The sequence below is a fragment of the Quercus robur genome, chromosome 8 (genome assembly GCF_932294415.1).
Source record: "Quercus robur chromosome 8, dhQueRobu3.1, whole genome shotgun sequence".
Classification (NCBI taxonomy): domain Eukaryota; kingdom Viridiplantae; phylum Streptophyta; class Magnoliopsida; order Fagales; family Fagaceae; genus Quercus; species Quercus robur.
Window position 1 is genome coordinate 40,967,066 of NC_065541.1, and position 24,894 is coordinate 40,991,959.

Below are 24,894 nucleotides of genomic sequence, written 5' to 3' on the forward strand. Positions count from 1 at the left end.
CCTCTTTTGTATAAGATGTCCTTTATCAGGACAAATCGTGCTGCTTGGACCTTCAGCTTCCTTGTAACCTCCCTACTGTCAGGTAGTGTGCCGTCTTTCAAGTAGGAGACTAAAGGTGTGGTCCAGTTGCTTTTGGAACCTATCTCCTGCACATCAATGGCATCTATCAACAGCAAAAACTGAATAAAGGAAAATACCTTGCTAGGGATGATCATGTATTCTGCTGATGCGGCCTTAGCAAGATGGTCGGCTCGCTCGTTCTCTCATCTTGGGATTTGAATAATCTTGGCCTGTAGGTCGTCTGCCCTTTTCTTTACTTGCTCCAGGTACTTCTTCATCCTTTCACCCTTACATTTGTAGTCGCTGTTCACTTGGTTCGTGACGATCTGGGAGTCGTAATGAACAACCACACTTGTGGCCCCCACTACTTTAGCGAGATCTAATCCTGCTCCTAGAGCTTCGTACTCTGCTTTGTTATTGGTCGTAGGGAAGTCGAGATAAACTATGCATTCAATTTCGTCCCCTTCTAGAGAACAAAGTACAATACCCGCTCCTCTTGCTTGTTTGTTCGATGATTTGTCTGTGTGGATACTCTAACGAGGATGCTTTTTTGCCCCCTGGCCCTTCATATTCCGCAATAAAGTCAGCGACCACCTGCCCTTTAATGGCAATATGCAAGCGGTACTGTATGTCAAATTTTCCCAATTCTATTGCCCAAAGTGCCATTCATCTGGTGGCTTCAGGATTACTCATTGCTCGCCCTAGGGGCTTGTGAGTCAGGAGAATTACCGTGTGGGCTTGAAAATACAGCTTGAGTTTGCCGGCCGTTGTAACCAAAGCAAAGGCGAGCTTCTCCATCGGTGGGTACCTCTCTTTTACACCATGGAATGCTAGCTGGTGTAGTACGCAAGCTTTTGCACCTTGTCTTCTTCTCTAACCAAGGTCGCACTAACAACAGCTGAGGATATGGCTAGGTAAAGGAACAATTCTTCTTCTGGTTTAGAGGGACTTAGCAATGGTGGGGAAGAGAAGTAGGCCTTCAGATCCTCGAATGCTTGTTGACACTCAGCCGTCCACTCAAAAGACTTCTTCAGCGTGTGGAAGAAAGGTATACACTTGTCCGTCGCCCTTAACACAAACCTATTAAGCGCGGCTACCTTGCCTTTGAGGCTCTGGACTTCTTTCATGTTCCTTGGTGGTGTCATTTCTATTATGGCCTGGATCTTATCTGGGTCGACTTTGATACCTCTTTGAGACACTATGAACCCTAAGAATTTTTCAGTCATCACCCCGAACGCACACTTGCTCGGGTTAAGCTTCATGTTGTAAGATTAGAGGGTGTCGAAAGTTTCCCTGAGATCGTCCAAATGGTCATCCTCCATTTGGCTTTTTACTAGCATCAACGTAGACCTGGACATTTCTTCCGATCTGATGTGTAAACATCTTATTCATGAGCCTCTAGTATGTCACGCCTGTGTTCTTTAGGCCGAACGACATTACTTTGTAGCAAAAGAGGCCTTGGCTGGTGACAAACGAAGTCTTCTCTTGGTCAGCTTCATCCAGTTTTATCTTGTTGTAACTAGAAAAAGCATCCATGAAACTCAGCAACTGGTGTCGGGCTGTAGAGTCTACTAAGACGTCAATCCGTGGGAGAGGGTAGCTATCTTTGGGGCATGCCGTGTTCAAATTTGTGAAGTCTACACACATTCTCCACTTTCCATTGGCTTTCTTGACCATTACCACGTTGGCCAACCAGTCGGGGTAGTAAACTTCTCGGATGAAGTCTGCCTCTTGCAACTTATTGACTTCTTTCCACTATAGCTCGGTCTCGTTCTTGGGTGAACACTCGCTTCTTCTAACGGATAAGTGGAAAAGTGGGTGACACGTTCAACCTGTGGACCATGATTGCCGGATCAATCCCGGGCATGTCTTCATGGCTCCAAGCGAAGATGTCCAGGTTCTTTTTGAGAAAATTCTTGAGTGCTTGGCGGACCATTGGGCTAACGAGGGTTTCGATCTTAGTCGTTCGATTTGGTTTGGAGTTGTCGAGAAGTATCTCTTCAAGTCCTTCAACAGGTTCTGCCACCGTCCCCTGCTCTTCTATGTTCATTATCTATAGATGATCATCCATTTCCAACATTGCTATGTAGCACTCGTGTGCAGCTACTTGGTTTCCACATACTTCTCCCACTCCGTACTCGGTGGGGATTTTGATTATCAAGTGGTAGGTTGAAGTTACCGCCTTCCACGAGTTGAGGGTAAGTCATCCTAGGATGGCATTGTATGTGGACGAGCAGTCGACAACAAGGAATGTAACATCCTTAGTGATTTGCTGATGATAATCACCAACCGTTACGGGTAACGTGACTACGCCAAGGGGGGATACTTTTGTCCCCCTGAACCCAACGAGCGAGGGCGTTGGTTAGGACCAGCCATTTCTTGTCAATCCTCATTTGCTAGAATGCCGAGTAGTAGGGGATGTCAGTAGAGCTTCCGTTGTCAACTAGGACCCGATGTGTGTTGTAGTCTCCTACCTGTATGCTAACGATAAGTGCATCGTCATGCGAGTGGTGGAGATGTCGAGCATCTTCCTCTAAAAATTCAATGATGGGGTTGTCAATTTGTGCCATCTTTGGTATGAAGCCTGTCAGCTGGACGTTCTGGACCATCCTGAGGTAAGTCTTACGGGCCTTTTTTGACGAACCAGAGGTCGCTATGCCTTCCACAATCATCCTTATGTCTCCTATGGGTGGCCTAGGACATTCATTTTTTCGTCGGGGAACCTGCTTTTGTGGTGGGTCCATTCTTTCCTTGCTGACGAACCTTTGTAACTTTCCTTGCCTAATGAGAGCTTCTATTTCTTGCTTCAAATCGTAGCAGTCAGTTGTGTCATGATCGTGGTCACGGTGAAAGTGACAGTACTTGTCTCTAGACCTCTTATTGGGGTCTCCTTTCAGCTTGCCGAGAAATGTCAAGACTCATTCGTCCTTAATTTGCATCAAGACTTGGTCAATCGGGGCAGTCAGTGGGGTGAAGCTCGTGAATCTCCCTGTAGGGGGCTTAGAGCGCCTGTCCTCCCTCCGTTCTTTGGTCCTAGCCATCTTCTGCCCCCTATCCTATCGTATGTCCTCTTGTCTTTCCCTCTTCTTGGGCTTCTCTTCTCGGGCTAACAGCGCGTATTCAGTGTTCATGTACTTAATAGCCTTGTAATTCACATCTGACATGGTTTTTGGGTTGTTCTTATATAAAAAAAAATAGAAACTTACCCTTCCGTAGCCCATTCGTGAATGCGGCCACGAGTATCTTGTTGTCAGCTTCACCGATTGAGAAGGCCTTTTTTGTTAAAGTGGGTTATGTAGGACCTCAGCGTCTCATCCTTTCATTGCTTAATGCTCATCAGGCATGTAGTGTACTTCTTATACTTGTGTCCCCCGATAAAGTGTGAGGCAAATTGGGCGCTTAACTCCTTAAAGGTACTAATGGAGTTGGGCGTCAACCTGCTGAAGCAAACCCGTGCAGGGTCCTTTAGCGTAGTGGGGAAAGCCCTGCACATGATCTCGTCTGCCACTCCTTGCAGGTTCATCAGGGTCTTGAAAGACTCCAAGTGATCTAGGGGGTCCTTAGATCCATCGTAGGTCTCTACCTGCGGCATACGGAACTTTGACGAAAGGGGGAACGAAGTGACGAATGCAGTGAATGGTGAATCAATTCGATGGACCAAGTCATCGAGGTCATTAGACACCCGTCCTCTAAGGGCGTTCATTATGAAGTCCATCTGTTCCTTCATCATCTGCATCTCCGCGACCATTTGAGGTGGAGCCATATCTACGGCGGATGGAAGGCTTGTGTCCTGTCGCTCTGGTCTGCTTAGAGCGTTGCTACCTTTCGGCCCCTCTTGGTCCCTTCTCTTAGCGCTGGTGCCTTCTTAGTCCTTCTCTTTAGTGTTAAGCCCCGCGTTCTTTTGGCGCAGCTGCTCCTCTAGATCATGGTTTTGCTTGGTGAGGCATTCTACGACAGCGGCGAGAGTTTGAACCTATCTCTCGAAGGTGGTGGTGCGTGGTTCATCTCCTTGAACATTGTTGGTGGTCACCATCGAGCGAGTAAGCACTATGCAACTCTTTGTTTGGGAAGCGATTGTATGGCTTACAAGTCAGCGTTTCCCACAGACGGCGCCAACTGATGATGCTGAAAATCGTCAATAAGTTGCATAGTCCTTATATGCTCAAGACAACACTTGCACAACATAGAAAAAGAAGACTTTAAGAGAGTACCGGTGTGGTATCGGCCAAAGACCCTCCGAAGGTTAAGTTAGAGAACTTTCTTCACAACTCTAGAGTGCCAGAGCTGGGGAAATTATGCACACCTTGGATTGTGAGGGTTTTGGGGTTTTTATAGTAGGTAGGGTTAACATTCATTCCTTGGCATAAAGGGCTTTTCCTTGTAGGGAAGTTTTTCATTACTACACATATCTTGTGGGATCCTTTCCTTGTAGGAATTCCCTCGATTAGGGTTAGTCGTGGAGCATAAGATGTTTCCTTATATAGTCATGTGTGGGGGCCAAGTAAGGCTATGTCAGACTTGTCAAAGGTTTATTTATCCCCTTCAGCTTCCTTCTGTCAACTTCTTATCCTGTCTATGCATTCTGGTCGTCTTATTCAAGTGTCGCACCCATCAGCCTCGTGTTGGAACTGTAGGCTTTATGGTGTCGTCGTTTATAAAGGCTCAAGCAAGGTTGTTGGGTTCGTCAAGACCGTTAGCTTTGCTTCATGTCAATGAGTTTATCAATCTTTCAGAGTTACCCTTATCAGGTTAATTAGAAATTATTTTTAAGAAATTTCTTCTAAATAAGCTCTAATCTTGTCACATCCAAGTTTATGAGTTCTTTTCCATGTTGAGGGATGGGAGTCTTAGAGACTTCTACCATTTTTTAGGAAACATTCTCATATTGTGCTTAGGAACAAGGTTGAGAGCCCATTTAAGAGAAACCTATATGTGGTAAATCACCATATTCCCTCGAAGCTTGGTTGTGCACGAGGAAAAATCCTCCGCATACTTTCTAGTTAGGAAGATGAAGATTTATCTTAGGTGTTGAGTTGTTTTCTCAAGGGAGAAGACAACAAAAGAAAAATGGTAGAAAACAAGTTTTTACAAATATAGGGAAAGTTTTAAATAAAGATCGAAACAATAAATAGAGAGATATAGAACAAAATGTAAAGAACAAGAGAATAGATGAAAAATATAAAAATGAAGAGCATTTCATATATATAATGATGTATTTACAAGGAAAGAAGGAAAAAATGGGTATAACTTTAAATAAAGCTAACGCATTTTTGTTACATAACTTACCAAGCTTACCTAAGAATTTTAGAGGAATGGAAATGGTGAAAAAAGGGAATGGAGTTTTTGTTTAGAGATGGGTTCCCTTAGGGAAAAAGAAGGAAACTAAGGTTAGAGAGATTTCTAAGAGAGAGAGAGATAGAAGAGAGAATTTTATGCATATTTTTTGTGTTTTCAAGAGGGGGGTGGGGGTATATTTATAGGTGGGGAAAATTTGGGATGGGGTGTTGCAACACCCCTTACCCAACCGCATGGCAATATGTGGCTGGGTGAGGTGTACACCTCACCAAATTTTGCCTTGATGCCCAAACTTTTCTTTTTCGTCTTTTTTCCCCCTTTCTAGTCTAATTTTTTGTGCTATTATTTGGTGGCCTTCTTGAGCTCAAATTTCTTCAAACTTGGTGTCCCTGGAAAGTTCTGAATGTCTAGTTTCCTAGGTTTTGTCCTTGCTGGATTTGGAGTTACGGTCATTGAGAGACCGCGTCTGGAAGTGAGATGATGTAGTATAGGAAATTTAGTAGTACTGTTTTTGAAAATTTTCATTCTCCCAATTTGTGGTAGATATCGCTGAGCCCTTTTTATGGAAAGTAGATGACATATCATAATTCAACTTGTTCAGGCAAATCGTTCCAACTGTGGTTGAATCAATACAGGTTTTTGCACAAAAATGCAAAAATGCAAAAAAAAAAAAAAAAAAAAAAAAAAAAAAACAGCTCTTTTTGACCTGAGAATAATAATACATTTAATTAAGAATTTGGTATTTTCTTGATATTTCATTTGTTTTATCTTGGATTTTGGCTTGTGAACTATCGTTTTGAAGAGAATTTCATGATCTTCATGATGGTCCAAACTTTAGCTTGGTTGTTCGATCGGATAAAAAATTCAACGTTTTGACCATTCCTGGTTAGAGTTTTGGTCAGCATAAGGTCAAATTTTGCTAGAAATGGCAAATTTGATTTTAGTTTTTTGTTCCATCATCTAATTAGGGTAAATAGGATTTTTTTCACAATGTTCCAACTTTTGGCTTTTGAAATTATGACTTTCACTCTTTTTTGATATTTGAATCATTGTTTTAACGCGTTAATCAGAGTTAGACAAAATACGATATTGACACTATCATTGCAACCTGTTGTAAATACCTCCATGGCCAATTTTATGTAATGGAAGTTGAAGCTTTAGCTATAGAAGCTGAAATTTTAATTGCCTGACACATGAAGATAACACAGATCATCATAGAGTCTGATGCTTTATCGATTGTCATAAGTATCAGTGAAAATTTTGCAGAGGGTAGTCTCAACCACCTACAACAAGGTATTCTTAACATGCTTAGATCCTTCACAAGCCAAAAAGTCAAGCATTTGAAAATGGACTACGATAGAGCTACCCATGAACTAGCCCAATTCGCAAGAAGGGGTACCGTGAACTCACAGAGGTTTGGACTTTGGAATGGGGTCTCTCCTCCCTTTGTGCATAATATTGTTCAAGCGGATTATAGATAGCAAAAACCTTCCTTTGCCCTTTTTTCTCCTCTGTTGTACTTCAATTTCACTTATTGAATGAAATCAGTTCAATCTTTGCATAAAATAAAAAAAGAAAGAAAGAATGCAATTGTGTTTCAGATTTGTTGCCAAAGACTTGTAGACTTTGTCAATAGCATTAGCATGCACGAGCACTATAGGAAACTAGCTAAGTCTTTCTTCTAGGTAGGAGGTTGTAAGGTTGAACATGTAACCCTCCCAACCTGAAAACCTGCCGGATCTGACCTAAACTGAAGTGCTTTGGGCGGGTTTGGTCTACTTTCGGGTCGAGTTCAAGCCTTGCACTTGGGTGTTTTTTGGGTTTCAGGTTGGGTTCGAGTTTAACTTGACCCACCGGATTCTTCTTCTTCTTCTTCTTTTTTGGTTTTAAAAAAAAAAAAAATTTCCTATTAAATGTAGTATTTTCAATTTAAAACCTTGACCAAATCTCCTCATTTAAGACTCAAACATCTTTATACTTTCCATATTTTATTTCTAATTCAAATTTGAATTAAACCTTAAAAAGGAATCTCATGGCATCAATGACCCAACTTATTTGAGTCAAAATATCATATTTTAGTGCATTAAACTTGAATTAGGAAACATGCAATTAACCCACCAATCAAAGCCAATTTGATTTCCTTACACGTATGACTAAATTTAAAGGGATTAGTTTCCCTAATTTACCAAAATTTAATGAAAAATACTTATTGTGTGCAATTAGACAAGTAATACATAGAAATGCAAAAAGAATATGAATTATACCCTTTAAAAAATAATTTTGTGAAGGTGTCTATTCATTAGTACTACTAGTTTAGCATTTTATTATCTTTATTTTTTTAGGGAGAAATAATAATGTGAAGCAGTGATATATGATGTGTAAATTTCATTTTTTAAGCCTTCTAAAAAAATTCATTTTTAGGTGTATATTTGGTGTATCTGATGTTATATACTTAGAAAAATGTTAAGTCAACAACATTTTCACAATAAATCTTAAGTGGCAAGTTGTTATTAGTTTGTTATTAATAGGCAAAAAATTAATTTCAATGGTTGGTTCAAATTAAAACCAATAACAACTTTTCACTTAAGATTTGTTGTGAAGATGTTGTGGATGTAGTGCTTCTCTATATGCTTATCATCCTAACATAGTGTTCTAAAAAAATTTTAAATTAATGGATCATGAAAAGTGAAGGTATTAAATTCGTCATCATAATGATAATTAGCTAATCAATTACCTAAGCACAACCATTTAGTCGTAAGTTGACTTTTAGTGGTATTTGTTTCCCCAATTTGTACCTAGTAGCCTAGTACATTATCATCATTAAATGTAATTTAAATTTGTTATAAAATTATTCATTTCAAATATAAATAGCTGTGATCTCTAGCTACAAACCATCAAGAACTCTTTCAAAAAAAAAAAAAAAAAAAAACTTATTTGATAAAAGATTCAATCACTCATTAAAAGCTTCCTAATAGAAATGTCAAATTGGAGATGGACATTAAGTTGGGTTTTTACTAAGCTCTTGGCTCAATTTAGGTGGTGTAGGATAAACAGGATAGAATTGTAAGTGGAATGGTATCATTTTACTCTATTTGCTTTCCTTAGCTACGCTACAGCTTTTGACTAGCCCTTCTCGAGTCTTCTCTCTAATTTCTCCCCTTCCAACTTAGGCTTTTCGACAACCAAAGATTTCAAAATATTCAAAATACGAATTTTCTTTGTTAGTTTTTAGACCCTTGAAAACATAGTTTGTTTAACCTAATTTAATAGCCAAGTTGTTACTTAGGTTAATTATGGGTCTATTTGGGATCCGCTTATTTTGCTAAAATTGAAAACTTTTTGCTGAAAGTACTATAGTTAAAGGTAAAAGTTAGCTGAAATAGTATAGTGGAACTCATGAATAGTAGTATCAAAAAGTGCAGTAAGACCCATAAATAATAGCAAAAATAAGCTGAATAGTAAAATAAGCTAGCTTTTTAATTTGGAGCCAAATGCACACTATGTAGATCTAGGTTAAACATTCATTACACATATCATGCACAGCAGAAAACTAAATAACATAAGATATGATAACCTAGGAAAACTAATGAAATAAACCAGTTTCAAGGTAAAAACCTAGGGGGAACAATCCTAAGAGAACAATCTACTATATCAAATTGAGATTTACAGTAACAAAATATCAATTCATAGTAAATCTAACTATAGTTACCAAACTGAGCTCTGAACCTCTCAAACTTCTTTGATGTGGATCTACTCCAACATGAACCTCCAATTTATGTCTTTAATCTTCGGTATGCTTGATAGCTGAAGCTTGACTACAACTTTACTCCACCAGTTCTAGCAATATGAGTGTGATCTCTAGTCAGTGCTTGAAAGAATAGAAGGTACAACAACCTCATAGATCTTAAAAGAGTAGCTCTCCAAGACTTGAAAAACGTGCTTTAGGGTTTTCCTTATATACCTAGTAGGTTTGGACTAAAACCCTAAACATCTTGCAGGTTGTTGGGCTGAATGAAAATTCTGCAGATCTATGTCTCGATCGATTAAGCTTTTTTTCGATCGATTGAGCTAGTCAGCTTTTCAATTCTTCTTTTTGCAACTTGTACGTTCTTAAATCTTGACTTGTAGCACTTTGAGCAATATCTAAAACACTTCATAGACCCTAAATTCTATTCCTAGACAAGTTTATGTTCTCAGTTTGCCAAAACATAAAGTATTTAGAACCTAAACATTTATATCTAAATATTTAGAACCTAACATTTTTGAAACTTGAAGGGCAAAGGAATAAAATGCAAAGAAGAAATTAAGGACAGAAGGAAAAAAAAGAAAAAAAAATATAAATCACACTTATTAATTTTGTAAAAAATCATTTTAGTTCTTTATTTATTTATTTATTTTTGAAAAAGAGGTCCTTAATTTAAATTTGAAGTTGGTTATATAACTTTATTTTTTTGAGTGTTGGGTTTATGACTTTTTTTTTTTTTTTGGTTTTCGTTTTATTTTTTTGTTTTATTTTTTATTTTAAATATTGTGCTGATGTGGAAAATTGTAAGAGTTTCAAAGGTTTCGGTTATATATATATATATATATATATATATATATATATATATATATATTTATATATAGATAGATAGATAGATAGATTAAGTTTGAACTTTGAAGTTGATTGTTTTAGTTCAGTAACTATGCCAAAAAAGTCATTTTAGTTCTTTAATGACTTAGTTTGCTAATTTTGTTTTAGTTAAACTTTTACGGATGGAAATGACAATTTTTAAATTTAAAGGAATAAAATGATTTTGAAGTAAGGTTAGTGGATTAAAATAACTAATTTTAAACTTGGAAGATAAAATAATATTTGGCAAAGTTAACAGTGGAAATTGCTTGAAATTTGAGTAATTTTGATCCAGACAAATGAGATATGATGACCCATAGTTTACTTGTGTTGGATCCGAACTTGAACCCAACCCGTCGCCAGGTCTGGTAACATTCGTTCGTGACTGGAATTGGCTAGGTTTCATGTAAGTGACGTTACGCAGGATGTAAGAAAGAAATGCAATTGAGTGTTGAATTTGGAACTGAAGACTTAAAATTGGCAGGATTTGGCAAAATTCTGCAAGCACTCACAGCGGAATTGGCCAAAAAAGTAGGCCTCTTAATTAAGTCTTATATATTGGTCAAAAAAGTAGGCCTCTTAATTAAGTAGTAGTGTTACTATCAATTCTCTTTATTCATTATTATATATTGGTAGGAAAAATTTAATTCCCTATTCAAGTCTCCAGCTCTAAAAATTTCTTTTCCTTTTGGGCTGGTATTTTTGAACTGATAATTTTTTTGTTTGTTTTTTTTTCTTATAAAAAAAAAATCATTTCTGTGTTTGCTATTCTCATCATGTCTTCCAGCGACGAGGAGTTTGGGGTGTCTCACATTCAAACCAGTTTTGTGTCAGAAGATGTTAAGATAGATGTAGCGAGACAAAACAGAAGGAATATAAGAAAGGAGAGAATACTCAGGATGAAGCAATTAAGGGCAACATTCAACCCAAATAGTCCTTTACCTGATCATACAAATGATCCCAATATTAATCAGGCGACAAGTTCGTTGCAGTCAACCTCGGAAGAGCAGAATAGTACAGATAGATTCATGGATCTTGATTTGTACAGAGCTGCAACAAAAGGCAATGTCGATGGTTTCATTGATGCCCTTGAACGGATTTCAAAGGACAAGGAACTACCTTTACATGCCATTTTTAAACAAGTAAGCCCCTCCGGGAACACTTTGCTGCATATAGCGGCTGCTAGCATAGTGAATAATAGAAAAATGGTGCGGCTCATAGCTGACCACGCACCCTGGCTTCTTTCCCAGAAAAACTCAAAAGGTGATACACCACTTCACATTCTTGCGAGAGCTAGAAGCACAGTGTTAAGAATTTGATTTTCTATCAAAAACCTTTTTGTTAGGACATATGTGATTCACTTGTTAGGAACATATGTCACTATTTTATGTAATTACCTTATCTTTTGAAAAACGCACTTTACTTGTATTTGGGTAGATCTAGGATGTGTTTAATACTTCAAGAAACTGTGTTTCAAGATCAAGTGTTGAAAACATGTAAGTCTGTCTAAGATTCAAGCTGAAGAAGTGCTGTTCATTAAAACTCAACAACTAGCTATCCATCGAGTTTAAGAAGCTGTTCTAGCCCCATGGCTCGACAGCATCTCGACAGACAGGTATCTGTCGAGTTTTATGAAAAACTGAATTTCAGTTCTGTTTTGACTCTAATATGTGATTATGTGTTTAGGCTTTCTTTTCTTCTAACCCTAGACATATAAAAAGATTATTTTAAAGGCTGTCAAAGGGTACACAAGTTGCACACGTGTTGAGTAAAGTTTGTTTAAGCAATTTGTAACCGGAGACAAAGTTTTGCCCTAGTTTATCATTCTTGTGAAGAAGTTGCTATGTATGTGCACCATAAGATTTTGTGACCAAGCATCTTCTTGATTTTCATCGTTGGGATGAATTGAAGAACTTTGTAACCAACAACCTTTTCTAGTTGGTGATTGAAGTCGCGTACTGGGATCCGCGCATTGGTTAGTCACGTACTTGGGAGCCATGCATCAAAAGGGGAAATTGTCACTATAGAACAAGTCCAATTGAGTATTGGAGTAAGGGTTCAACTGTAGGTTGGTATAAGGTACTGGGATTCTTTTACTTGTAACCGCTTGTTTTGATAATAGTGGAATTTCAGGAGTGGTAACCTGAAAATCACCTGGTGGAGTTTTTGCCGTTAGGTTTTTCCCATTTGTAAACAAATCACCGTGTTATTTATTTTTCGCTACATAATTAGTTTATTAGTGATTTGTTTATGCTACCACGCGTTTGCATGTTAATTAACTTAATTAATTCACTTGGTTAAATTAATTGGTTAATTTATCACAAGGGGTCAATTTGTTTTTGGCCTATCAAGTGGTATTAGAACAGGCACAATCTGATTAGGGTTTAATCTTTGCTGTGTTGATCCATTGGCCACTGTTTGTCATGGATAGAGGACAGTCGCTAATCATACCTCATTTATTTGATGGCACTAACTATGCATATTGAAAAGTACGCATAAGAGCTTTCTTGCAGTTTTTAGATGAGAAAGTGTGGCAAATTGTTGAGATAGGCTGGACTAAGCCGAAGGAAGCACCAGCCGACTGGGATGATGCCAAGATTAAGGCAGCAAACTTCAATAGCAGAGCGTTGAATGCCTTATTCAATGCGGTCACCAATGAGGAGTTCAAGAAGATATCCTCCACTGAAACTACTAAGAAAGCATGGACCATCCTCCAGACAACCTATGAAGGAACAAAGGCTGTTAAGGATTCAAAGTTTCAGAGGCTCACTACAAGTTTTGAAGAGATTAGATGGAGGAGGATGAGTCGTTCAATGAGTTCTATGCCAAGCTCAAGGACATAGTGAACTCAGCTTTCAATCTTGGGGAAACCATTCCTGAATCCAAGATTGTGAGAAAGGTGCTCAGATCTTTACCTGAGAGATTCTATGCCAAGATTACAGCAATCGAGGAATTAAAGGACATTGATAAGATTCCTTTGACAGAGTTGTTTGGAAATCTGTAGATCTACGAGCTAGGGTTGACTAGGATTGGCAAGATGGGTAAATGTAAGAGCATGGCACTGAAGGCTAAGAGCAGTTAGACAGATGAGTCTTCAGATGATGAGGATTCTAAGATGAAGTCCTACATCACCAGATAGTTCAAGAAATTTATGAAGAATGCCAATGGAAAGGGCTACGACAAGGACCGTAGGCAATCCAGTTCTTCTCAGTTTAAGATCCAAGACAAAGGGAAGAAGGATGTAAAGGATGGTGGTCAGTACACTGTTCCCGCAAGACCTAAGTGCTTTAGGTGTCAAGGCTTCGGTCACATGAAACAAGAGTGTCCTACATATCTCAAGAGCATTAGGAAGAGTAAGGCACTTGCTGCTACTTTGAGTGACACCGAGCCTAAGGATGATTCCAACAATGAGGATGAAGGAATCTTGAATGCCTTCACTACCACTGTTAATCCTACTGATGGGATTGTTGAAGATGTGGTTGAAGAAGAGGAATTGGTGGAGTCCAAGTTTGAGAAGATGGATGATCAAGATGATATCCATACAGCCTATGAGAAATTATACAAGCTTTCTAAGAAACATGAGAAACTTTATAGGCTGACCACCAAGAAGCTCAGTTATGTGGAACTTGATCGTGAAGAGCTTTCCACAAAGTTTGATAAGGCTAATTAGACTATTGGAGTACTAAGGTTCGAGAACAATTTCTTGGTTGAGAAGTCCAAGAAGCTTGAAGTGGAGCTGTTTCAAGTTAGAGCTCAATTGCAGAGGACTTCAAGTGCAAAGCTTAATAAGATGCTCAATCTTCAGAAATCTGCTTCTGATCGAACAGGTTTAGGACATGGTTTCTCTTCCTCTAATACTGTTTCTACTAGTACTACTATTTTTGTTCCTCCTAGCAATAATGTTGAAATTGAGAACAATGATGTTAAAACTGATTTAGCTAGTGAGAACTTAGACAATTATTGTGGAGTTGCCAGTTATACTCGACCAAATTGCTATAAGTGGCTAGCCACTCAACAGAGCAACGACATGATAGCATCTGGAAGCCAGAATCAGCTTCAATCCTCTCTTACTCCCTTTGGAGATCTTATCAAAGCCCTCATGTTCCTTTCGAATTTGAATGGTTTCAATTCTTCCCCCTCACCACCGGTTCAAGGGTTTAATCAAAGAAAAGGTTCTTCCAGGTGTGAAAGGAAAATGGCTCCAAGTGATTCTATCACTTTTCTCTTTCTCTCTTCTTGTTTTTGTGGGTGCATTACTTGTGTGTTTTGCTTTCAAGTTTTGAGTCAGTCTAGTTTTTATACTTTGCATTGTTTAACATATTTTTGTTTTTTTTCAGTTTTGTTTATTTTGTTTTTAATATAAAAATAAATAAAAAATTGAAAATAATCAGAAAAATACAAAAACAGTGTGTGTTTTATGTACATTGGTACTTATGTACCTTGGATGGCTATTGAAACAAAATTTTCTAAACTTTGTATCTCTTGTAGCTTAGATGAGCATCTCTATGCACAACTAAGCAAGTGACCTTTATGGCTCATGTTTGTGATAAGTAAGATTAAGTAATCTCTTGTACTTAACACTTGTGTTACTCTTTTTGACGGGAATGACTAGAAAATCCTAGGAGAAAGGCATAAATAATCATCTCACCACTGTTACTCGTCAATCATAATATGACAACTGTATACTTCGGCATAGCAAAAGTGCAGTGTCAATGACATTTGTTTACTTCGGCATAGTAAAATTGGAATGTCAAATGCTTACCATCATTGGGTATTTCTTTTCTCTTTCTTATATGCCCAAGCATGATTTGCTTAAATAAAAATATGCAAAGAAAATGAAAAGCAAAAAGATAAAAAAAAAATGCTTTAAATATGATTGCAAGCGTGTATTCTAGAAGATATGGGAGTTATAGGATGTACCTTGAAGGTGATAATCCCCATCAAACAATTATGATTGTGTGTGAGTTAAAATGATTTTCTCATATCTCAAATCGTCATAACATGTATACACTTATGCAATCTTGCGATATTTTTCACACACAACACGCAATATTCTTTGCTACTTTTGATTCATGTGCAGGTACAATGTGATTTGGCTATCACAAGGTTTTACACGTTTTAATGTATGCTCACTAAACTGTCTTAACTTGTTTTTGAAATATAAAATTGGTTAGACTTGTTTAATGTGTGTGTGTGTGTTTATCGGATCATTGTGCTTAAAATTTTTGTTGAGAGATGATTTTGAGAGCTTAAAATGTTGATCTTTGGTTAAGTTGCATGCTTGATTGCATTCATATCTGTGTTTTTCCCTTCTTGAAAAACGGTTTTTAAGCAATCTCGACACCTCCTTAATACCTTCTCGACACCTAGCTATTTGTCGAGCTCTCAAGGTTTTTTCCTATCGCAATCTCGACAGATCCTCGACAGCTAGTGGATTGAACGAAAAAGTTCCTAGACCCTCGATAGCTTCTCGACAGTTGGTGGATTGAACAAGCTTCTCTTTTTGTGTCTTTGCTTTGTTTCTCGACACCTTCTCGACAGCTGTATCTGTCGACGTTGTTTTTCTCGACACCTTCCTTGACAGATGGCTTGACACCTTTCGACACCTTTATCTGTCGAGAATTATTGAGGATCTATATATTCGTTCTTCGCGATCCAGTTCTCATTTCTTCGTTCTCTCTCGATCTGTCCGCACCTGTTCATCTCCCAAACACTATCTCTCTCACTCCAAACCTCTTCCCCAGTGATTTTTCAAGCTTTTTCAAGTTTTCCTTCACTTGGTAAGCTTCATTTACATGTATTTCATGTTTTGAAACCTAGGTTTTGGGGTTTTTGAAAAATTTTAAGGTTTTTTAAAATTGATGAGTTATTGTTGAAATTTTGGGATAGGTTTTGCTTACATGATCTTAAAAGTCATGCATTGCATCACACATGCATTATAACTATATTTTCATGCATTTAGATGTGTGTTATATATGTTAAATTGTTGTGTGTTGGTAGGATTGGATTGGGCTGAGCCCATGATGCAATTTCTTTTGCATATCACATGTTCATGCATTCCCCATGCATATGTACTCTCTTTTCAATATACTTGTTATATTTGACTTGCTTTGGGACTTTTCTGATTGTCTCTCTTTCTCTTCCTCTCTTTCTGTTTATGTTAGTCGTGTCTATGGCACCTAAGCGTAAGTCAACTTCGTCCTAGAACCCTTTGCGTTCTAGGGCATTGTCTTCTTCTGATCCTACTCCTTCTCATATTCGGTTCCGTGATGAGGATGCTCGAAAGGACTTCTCGGAGAACTTTTCTTGACGAGATGTTCATTTGGAATGCCAAGTCATTTTAGCGGACTTCGCCAACATTGACCTTCCCACTATCATTCACAGTTGGGGATGGAAGTCACTGTGTGATGTCCCGGTCACTTGTCCGTCCGTGCTAATCCAGGAGTTTTACTCCAACATGCATGGATTCGATTTTTAAGTACCTCTCTTTTCTATTCGCGTTAGAGGTACACGCATTGTAGTCACACTGTAGCTTGTTGCGGATGTGCTTCATGTTCCGAGGGTAGAGCGTCCTGACTACCCTCGTTGCGAGCGTTTGAGGACTGTGTCCAAAGACGAGATGATTTCCGCTTTCTGTGAGCGTCCCGCTGATTGGGGTCATCATCAGTTTACACCATGTAAGCCCTTTGCTAAAGGTCTTAGATTCATGAATATGGTGATGATTTTTGCTTTGCACTCACTCTCTTACTATAACTCTATCACAAAGCCTCGTGCTCGATTTTTGCTTTCCTTGTTATAGTACCTCATTATAGATTTTCCTTCACATTTTATTCTTTCTATCTTAGATGTGTATAGGGATACGGCTACTCGTGATAAGCTCATTTTTCCTTCGGTTATCACGCGGATTCTATGCCATTTTTCTAGTCATTTTCCCTCTTTCAACCTTTTTTCTGTCATGTGTGCCATAGACTACGCTATCGTTAAACTTAGCGAGGCGCAGTTTAGATCTCGGCAGTCAGATTCAGTAACTCCTCCCTTCCGTTCTGCTCCGTCTTGTTCTGCTCCATCCACATCCGCTCCCTCCTCTTCTTCGGGCGATGTGACTCTAGGAGACATCATGGCGCAGCTGTAGCGCATGGATGCTCACCTTGATAAACTCTCTATAGAGTTGTATCAGGTGAACGTTCATGTCGGTTGTATTGCACGGTGACAGGCGACCATGGGTGGTTATGCTCCTGAGGCTTCTCCCTCCACCACCTCCTCTAGTGGCTTTTGATTCTGAGGTTGAGGATGATGATGATGGTGATGACGATGATGCTTCGGATGATGATGATGGAAATGCTAGCTCTACTGATGAGATTTCTACTTGACACTCTTACCCTTTGTCACGAGTGACAAAAAAGGGGAGTAGTTTTGGATATGAGAGTAGTCTTTCTTAGGGAGAGAGTTAGTATAGGACATTTTGTTAAGGGGAGTGTTAATATTTGAGGGATGTAGTGAGGATTACTTGTATCTTTTTCTTTTCTCTATTTTAGATACATTTGTTCTTTTACATGGGTCTTGTAACCATTTTTGACATACATTGTACTTATCTTTTTCATATATGTTGATGTATGTTTTTTTCACCTACCCTTACATGTGTTGTTTCTTTTCTCTCTTTATGCATATGCTTCTTATTACATGTATGCAATCTATTATTTTTGTTTCACACAAAGATGCCTTGATGAGTTTTGTTTAAAGTGTTTCAGAAATACAAGTTATTAAAGTCTTCTTGCCATAAACTCTCTTTTGGCAAAGTTTTTCAAGAGTTTGTGTTAGGATAGATTTTATTGTATTTAACAAGTGAATATGAGTTGAGTGATTTATGACTTCTCTCATATGTTCATTTGTTTATTGTGGTTTTGTCACAGATTGCCAAAGGGGGAGATTGTTAGGACATATGTGATTCACTTGTTAGGAACATATGTCACTATTTTATGTAATTGGCTTATCCTTTGACAAAACGTACTTTACTTATATTTGAGTAGATCCAAGATGTGTTTAATACTTCAAGAATCTGTGTTTCAAGATCAAGTGTTGAAGACATGCAAGTCTGTCCAAGATTCAAGCTGAAGAAGTGCTATTCATTAAAACTCGACAGCTAGCTATCCATTGAGCTCCATCGAGCTGAAGAAGCTGTTCCAGCCCTGTGGCTTGACAGCTGCTCGACAGCATTTCGACAAACAGGTATCTGTCGAGTTTTATGAAAAACAGAATTCCAGTTCTGTTTTGACTCTAATCCGTGATTATGTGTTTTGACTTTCTTTTCTTCTAACCCTAGACATATAAAAGGATTATTTTAAGGGCCGTCAAAAGGGTACACAAGTTGCACACGTGTTGAGCAAAATTTGTTCAAGCAATTTGTAACCTAAGACAAAGTTTTGCCCTAGTTCATCATTCTTGTGATCCACAGTTTTTTAAATGTTACCTCATTATATATTATGGAATAAGGAAAAAGAATGATTAGTTTGGTGGCATCTATACTTCAATCTATAGAGTGCGCTAAAAGAGTTCTTGATTTCTTGTCATAGAACTTCATCTTAGGGCATTTGCTTGGGTAATATGCTTCAAGGCTTTGGTGTATGCATACAACACCTTATTGCTTTAGAAGGAACTCATAAATTCTCACCTCTTGCATCGTTTTGTTGAGTTTCTAGTTTTATTTTTTGGGAGGGGCAATTAGGGGGTTTTATTTCCTCCATATTTATTTGTTCCTAAATATTGCATTAAAAGAGATAACGTAAATCAGTGGAGGCTGGGGCTTTACAGGACTTGGAGCTCTGAATTTTTGGAAATGCAGCTTTCTTTCAAGTAACTTCTCTTATGATATTTGCATGCAGGCTGTGAACAACCGTGTATTGAAGGAGATCCTCCTAAGCAGCAACATTTCAAAAGCAACTTGTTTCCTTGTTTACTGTATTACAACTCCCCTTTTGGAAGAAACTGTTTACAGAGGGTTTCTGTTGAGATCAATTTCAGCCACAATGAAATGGCAGCGAGCAATCTTCATAAGCTCAGTCATCTTTAGTGCAGCTCACTTTTCCGGTGAGAACTCTTTACAGTTATTCATCATTGGGTGTGTCCTTGGATGTTCTTATTGCTGGACTGGAAATTTAAGTTCCTCCATTTTAATACATTCGCTGTACAATGCCATGACACTATTATTAACATTTTTGTCCTAAAAATTTTATCTAAGCCATTTTGATAGCCAGGGATTTTGTGGAAGTTGGACTTACTTTTTTCCTCGGGTCATTGATATTAAATCTAACTATAATACACTATGTGCACTTACATTCAGTTATGAAATTGGACCTGTAAGCATCCACAGGAGGAAAACTTCATGATTTATTCTCCTAACGGATCTCTCTTAAGCCAGGTCAATATATGTCTATATGTTTGAGTAATTTGTTTCAAAATCTCCTATGTCTTATTTTCTTTCTTACTTTTTTTTTCATATATCATGTTTAATTGTTCTTGTAGCAAACTATATAACATGCTATTTTGGGATAGATATGTTGTAAGATCATCTACGTTTGGAAAGCATGACAAGATGTATGCTGCTTGAACTCAATTGACAAACTCTTTCCTTTGTTTTCCATAGCTCAAGGATTCTTCAAACCCAAGATTTTCTTCTACTCATTAGTTTTTTATATTCCTTTTATATAGATCAAATGTGATAACAAGAGAGGCTTTCTACATTGCTCCTATACCGTTATGTATGTAATATACACTACATATGCATTACTATTTTCCTAGTAATGTATGTAATATAGGTATCTAGCTATCAGTATTATTTGTTTGGCTACATGATAACGGCATGCAAGAAAGACAAGAAAAGAAAAGAAAAAGACAGCGGTTAATAGATTCTCTTAGGAACAAAGCCCAGAGAGAGCCTCTTTTTTTTTTTTCCCCCAGGAGAGAGAGCCTTTTTGATAGGGCAGGAAAAGGCTCTTCTAATGCTACTGTATGATTAGAATTCTTTGGATCTATGAATCCACCATAGCTTGGACGGAGAGCTTTACCAATATCATAGTCAATTGGATTGTGGACCCTCCTAGTGCCTTGATTAGCACCTCGTGAAATTCTAAGATCACTATTGAATCCCCCAAGTATTGCAACATGAATCAATTTTTGTAATCTGAAGCATATACTTCCTGTGAGCTGAATTTGTCGCAAGTGTATGATCATTACAATTTACAAGGCTTCCTTTGTAACCCCTTACAGCAACACCAAGAGCAACTTAGTCTAAGAGATTGTGTTTGCTCTAATAAAGCCAATCTTAAGTGGACCAAACTAATCTACATAAACCATTGGTGTTTAGTTGATTTTAGAACCTTGGAACTGCAATTTAAAGTGATCACACATTACATTATATAGATGATAGATCATTCTCTTTCAAGTTTTTTATTTTTTATTTTTTTATTATTTAAGAGTGGGGATTTAAATCCTAGATATATTGGAAACACCACGAGGTGTCAATTAGCTGAATTACAAAGCTCTTAGCGTACTCTTTCAAGTTGATCAAATCTTGCTCAACAACTCAAGCACAAAGAGAAAGAAGATAATAGAATGTTGCAATCAGTGTCCTTGTTCCTTTTACATAACTAGCATGCGACAATTTGTATACAAAATTGTGAACAAATAACAGTAGGGTTTTTTTTTTTTTTTTTTTTCTTTTCTTTTCTGATGAGTAATGTTACAGTTACAAACTATTTTATAATATTTTTACAAAATGTTGTTGTAGCAACTTCTTATTAGTTTTCAGCTAGACCCACAACTAACATCACTTTTCTATTTACCAATAACTACTTACCACTTCAGCTGTTTGTAAAAAAATTTGTATCTCTAGTATTATTCTTTTTTTTTTCCTTTCCTTTTTTTACTTTTTTTTTTCTTTCAACCACCTTTTTAGTTTTGCGCAAGTGAGCACTGGTTAAAAAAAAGGAGTGATGACATTAGATACTTAACAAATAAGCAGTAAAAGAAGTAAGAGAAAACACTAACAGTGCTAAACCTGAATCTCTGACAATACCCTAAGTATTGTCGAAGCCATGAGGCATTGTAACCCACTCCTCTAGACGACATACCCAATTCGTCCCCTAAACAAAGAAGTATCTACCCTTCCAGTTCCTATTAGAGTGAGGCATATCCAACACCAGCCTAAGCTCTTTCTTCCGCGCAGCAAAGTGGTATATCTCTTGGGACGAGATGATGTGCTGTGGTTTATAGCACTAAAAGAACTCGTCCAGTGAAAGCTGATGGTTCCTGCCACTTAGACAACCCCACATAATCTCAGCTCCGGTGAATATCCTCTAAGCATTGGGAGTAAATTGGCTGATGGATAGCCCAAGAAAATTGGCCAACTGACGGTGCAAGGCCGTTAGTGGCAACCTTAGTCCTGCCGTGAACATGGCATCATACATACCAACATCTGTGGTCTTCCTCGAGTAGCACTTCTCAAACTTCCCAAGGAGACGAATTGGGATATGGTTAGGAATTTGGTAATGGTCCCTTAAATTCTTAAAGATTTTGGCCGTCATCGTTGGCTTAAAATCATTAACAGTCCACATTTTGGGAAGGATAAATGGACGAGTGTGGCCATCCTGGGGCTTCCTAAACTTCCTCTTCCAGAGGTTTTCTCGTCAACTTCACCCTCGTCCCCTTCATCCTCTCCCTCCTCTCCTCCCTTATCACCTTTGTCCTCGCTTTCATCTACCTTTTCTTCTTCTTCCTCTCCATCACAACTTTTCACTTCCTTGTCAGGAGAATGGGCGGACGTTTCCCTCTCTGACGACTAGGGAAAGCCCTCCTCGGGCTCATGACTTGACTAGAAGACTTCGTCGTAGCCCGCTTTTTCATGGACTGATGACTGCTCACTCGTCACTTCTCTAGACATCTATACACCTACAAGCAACGGAGGTATTCTAAGAACCTAAGTTGACGGCCTCTCTAGAGAATTAACTACCAACTAGAAAAACAAAAATAAAAGATAGAATAAAAGAAAGGACTTACCAAGTTAGTAGACGTTTCCTTAAGAAGTGACGACCTTAGTAGGATGACAGCAGCAAAGGCAACGGGATCAGCAAGTTAACGGAAGCAAGAAAGACAGTAATGAGCTCTCTCTCTCAAGATCAACAAGGATGAAATAAGAGGAATGAGGGGAAGAGGTGAGATATATATAGAACAAAAAGTGCACGGAAGACAAAGCGAAGCTTTTGTTCAGAAATGAAGCCAATTGGCTTATGCCACGTGTCCTAGCATTTAATAATGGCTGCTTGAGGGATCATCTATAAATACCCCTTTCTTTTTTCTTGAATAAACTAAAAATAATAATAGTAAAAAAGCTACAAATCATACTTCATAACCTGTCAGCTAGAGCCGAAGAGGATATGAAGTAGGGGGCAGCTGATAAGGGTAACTCTGAAAGATTGATAAACTCATTAACATGAAGCAAAGCTGACAATCCTAACGAACCCAACGACCTTGCTGAAGCCTTTATAAACGACAACACCATAAAGCCGACAGTTCCACCATGAGGTTGACGGGTGCGACACTTGAATAAGACAACTAGAATGCATAGACAGGATATGAAGTTGACGGAAGGAAGCTGAAGGGGATAAATAAACCTTTGACGAGTCTAACATGGTCTTGCTTGGCCTCCACGCATGAATATATAAGAAAACATCTTATGCTCCATGACTAACCCTAATCGAGAGAATTCCTACAAGGAAAGGATCCCACATGATACTCGTAGTAATGAAGATCTTCCCTACAAGGAAAAGCCCTCTATGCCAAGGAACAAATGTCAACCCTACCTACTATAAAAACCCCAAAACTCTCACAATCCAAGGTACGCATAATTTCCCCAGCTCTGGTACTCTAGAAGAAAGTTCTCTAACTTAACCTTCGGAGGATCTTTGGCTAGTACCACACCGATAGTCTTTTAAGGTCTTCTTTTTCTGTGTTGTGCAGGCGTTGTCTTAAGCACATGAGGACTGTGCGACTTACTGACGATTTTTAGCATCATCATAACCCATTTACATTATGTCTTGTCTTTAAATTCCTTTAAATTCAAGCTTTTACATTATGTCTTGTCTTTAAATTCTTTTACATTCAAGTCTTTAAATTTATGCACTTAGAGCTTGCTTTGTTTTCCATTTTCACTTTCTCATGTGTAATAGGGTTTAAGAGTGCTAACTTTCTAGCTAACATCATAAATCCCAGATTACCATAGAGTAAAAAGTTAGGGTAAACAAACCTTTAAAAAATGTGTTTTCCAAAAGATAAAAATGGTTCCAATGACCAACCCCTTTCTAAAAAATGAATGTTTTCAAAAGAAAGTTTCTCTTAAATCCATAAAAGCCTTCCAAATGGGCATTTTTGAAGTCTTTCTCTTAAAGCCCTTTTTGTTTCTCTTTCTTCCAAAATGATTTTAACTTAAAAAAAAGGTTTTGGCATCATCTTTCAAAAAATATGGAAACCCCCTTTTTTGAGATTCTTTTAAATTGGTTCTAATCTTTGTTCCTAAGTAATATATGGTAGAAGTCTTCAAGACCAAGACTCCTATTTCTCAGTATGGAAAAGAACCCACAAGCTTGGATGTGATAAGGTTTATGACTTGCTTAAGAAAAATTCCTTTTAAAAAGATTTTTCTTAAAACAACCTTCTTACATTCTTCAAAAATGAATAAAAACCATGGATTTTTACCTTAAAGCTCTCATTTTCAAAAGAAAACCCATGAAAACCATTTTCTCTAAATCAATCCTTTGTGTTTTATTAATTGGGGTTTCATAACCTTTTTCCCAAATAAATTGTTGCTCCCTTTGTTTTAATTTTCTTTACAAATGATTTCTAAATATAAACTTTGTTTTCTTCAAAACTTTTTTGTTATCTTTTCATAAAAAACACAAAGTTTGACCCTCCAGTATTTGCCAACAATGCTTTTGATTAGGGTTATTTTAGTTTAATTGCATTCTTTCTTACATATACATATAGTGTGAAACCTAATTCAAGTCGCGAATACATTACAGACCTAGCAACAGGTTCAAGTCTGACTCAAGTATAAGGGTGTGTTTGTTTGGAGAGATTTTAGGTAGGATAGAAAATTTAGGAGAGAAAAGTGGAGAGATAGCATTTTAAGTGGTTGTTTGGTTGGGAATGGGGAATGGAAAATAAGTGGTGGGGCTTGAGTGTTTTCTCTTCGGGTCTACCAAAAAGTTTTCTTTCTAAAATGAAGAGAAAACTACAAGGGAGAAAAGCTCAATTTAAGCTAACCAAAATGCCCATGTGCACTATGCATATGGGCATTGTTCACTTGTTCTTACTAGATTTTTTTTTTTTTTTGGGTGCTGCGTTCTTGCTATTTGCTTTTCTTTTTTTCTTTTTTCTTTTTTCTTTTTTCTTTTTTCTTTTTTTCTACTTCTTTTTTTTTTTCTTTTCTTTTCTTTTTTTCGCTTTTGCTGTACTTCTAGTAGTGTTTTTTTTTTTTTTTGGTGCTCATCTTTCTTTGGCTTGTGCTATTTTTTTTTTTTTTTAAATTGAAATGTCCATACAATTTTTTTTTTATATAAAAAATGTGTTACTTTTCAGTTTTATTTAATGGGGGACATAATATTTTCCTTCCTCTCGTTTTATTCTCAATCAAACAAATAAGTTTTCCATCTCTCAATTTTTCCATCCTCTTAACCAAACACAAATAGAAAACTAAGGTTATGTTTGGTACCAGTTTTTGTTTTCTATTTTCAAAAACTTGTTTGGCAACCCAAAATGGATAAAAAAACAAAAACTGTTCTCAAAACTCAGTTTGTGAAGGAAATTGAAAATATGCAAAGGATTGATTTTAGTTTCTAATTTTCAAAAGTCAATGAATTAGACACGTGTTTTCATTG

The 24,894-nt window shown here is 37.6% G+C and overlaps 1 protein-coding gene and 1 long non-coding RNA gene across 2 annotated transcripts; one reads left to right on the top strand and one right to left on the bottom strand.

Moving 5' to 3' along the window:
• Nucleotides 1-890: 890 nt before the first annotated feature.
• On the bottom strand, nucleotides 891-1,322 carry LOC126696294 (uncharacterized mitochondrial protein AtMg00860-like). Its single transcript, XM_050393059.1, has one exon. It carries the CDS (start codon nucleotides 1,320-1,322, stop codon nucleotides 891-893), a length of 432 nt encoding a protein of 143 aa, XP_050249016.1.
• A 17,112-nt stretch (nucleotides 1,323-18,434) lies between these two features.
• On the top strand, nucleotides 18,435-19,410 carry LOC126695522 (uncharacterized). The gene is made up of 2 exons (XR_007646038.1): nucleotides 18,435-19,051; nucleotides 19,305-19,410. It is a non-coding gene; the product is annotated as an uncharacterized LOC126695522 (long non-coding RNA).
• Nucleotides 19,411-24,894: the final 5,484 nt, after the last annotated feature.

Excerpts from the sequence above, each read along its gene's own strand:
- LOC126696294 (XM_050393059.1), bottom strand. The coding sequence starts at position 1,322 with ATGAAGCTTAACCCGAGCAAGTGTGCGTTCGGGGTGATGACTGAAAAA.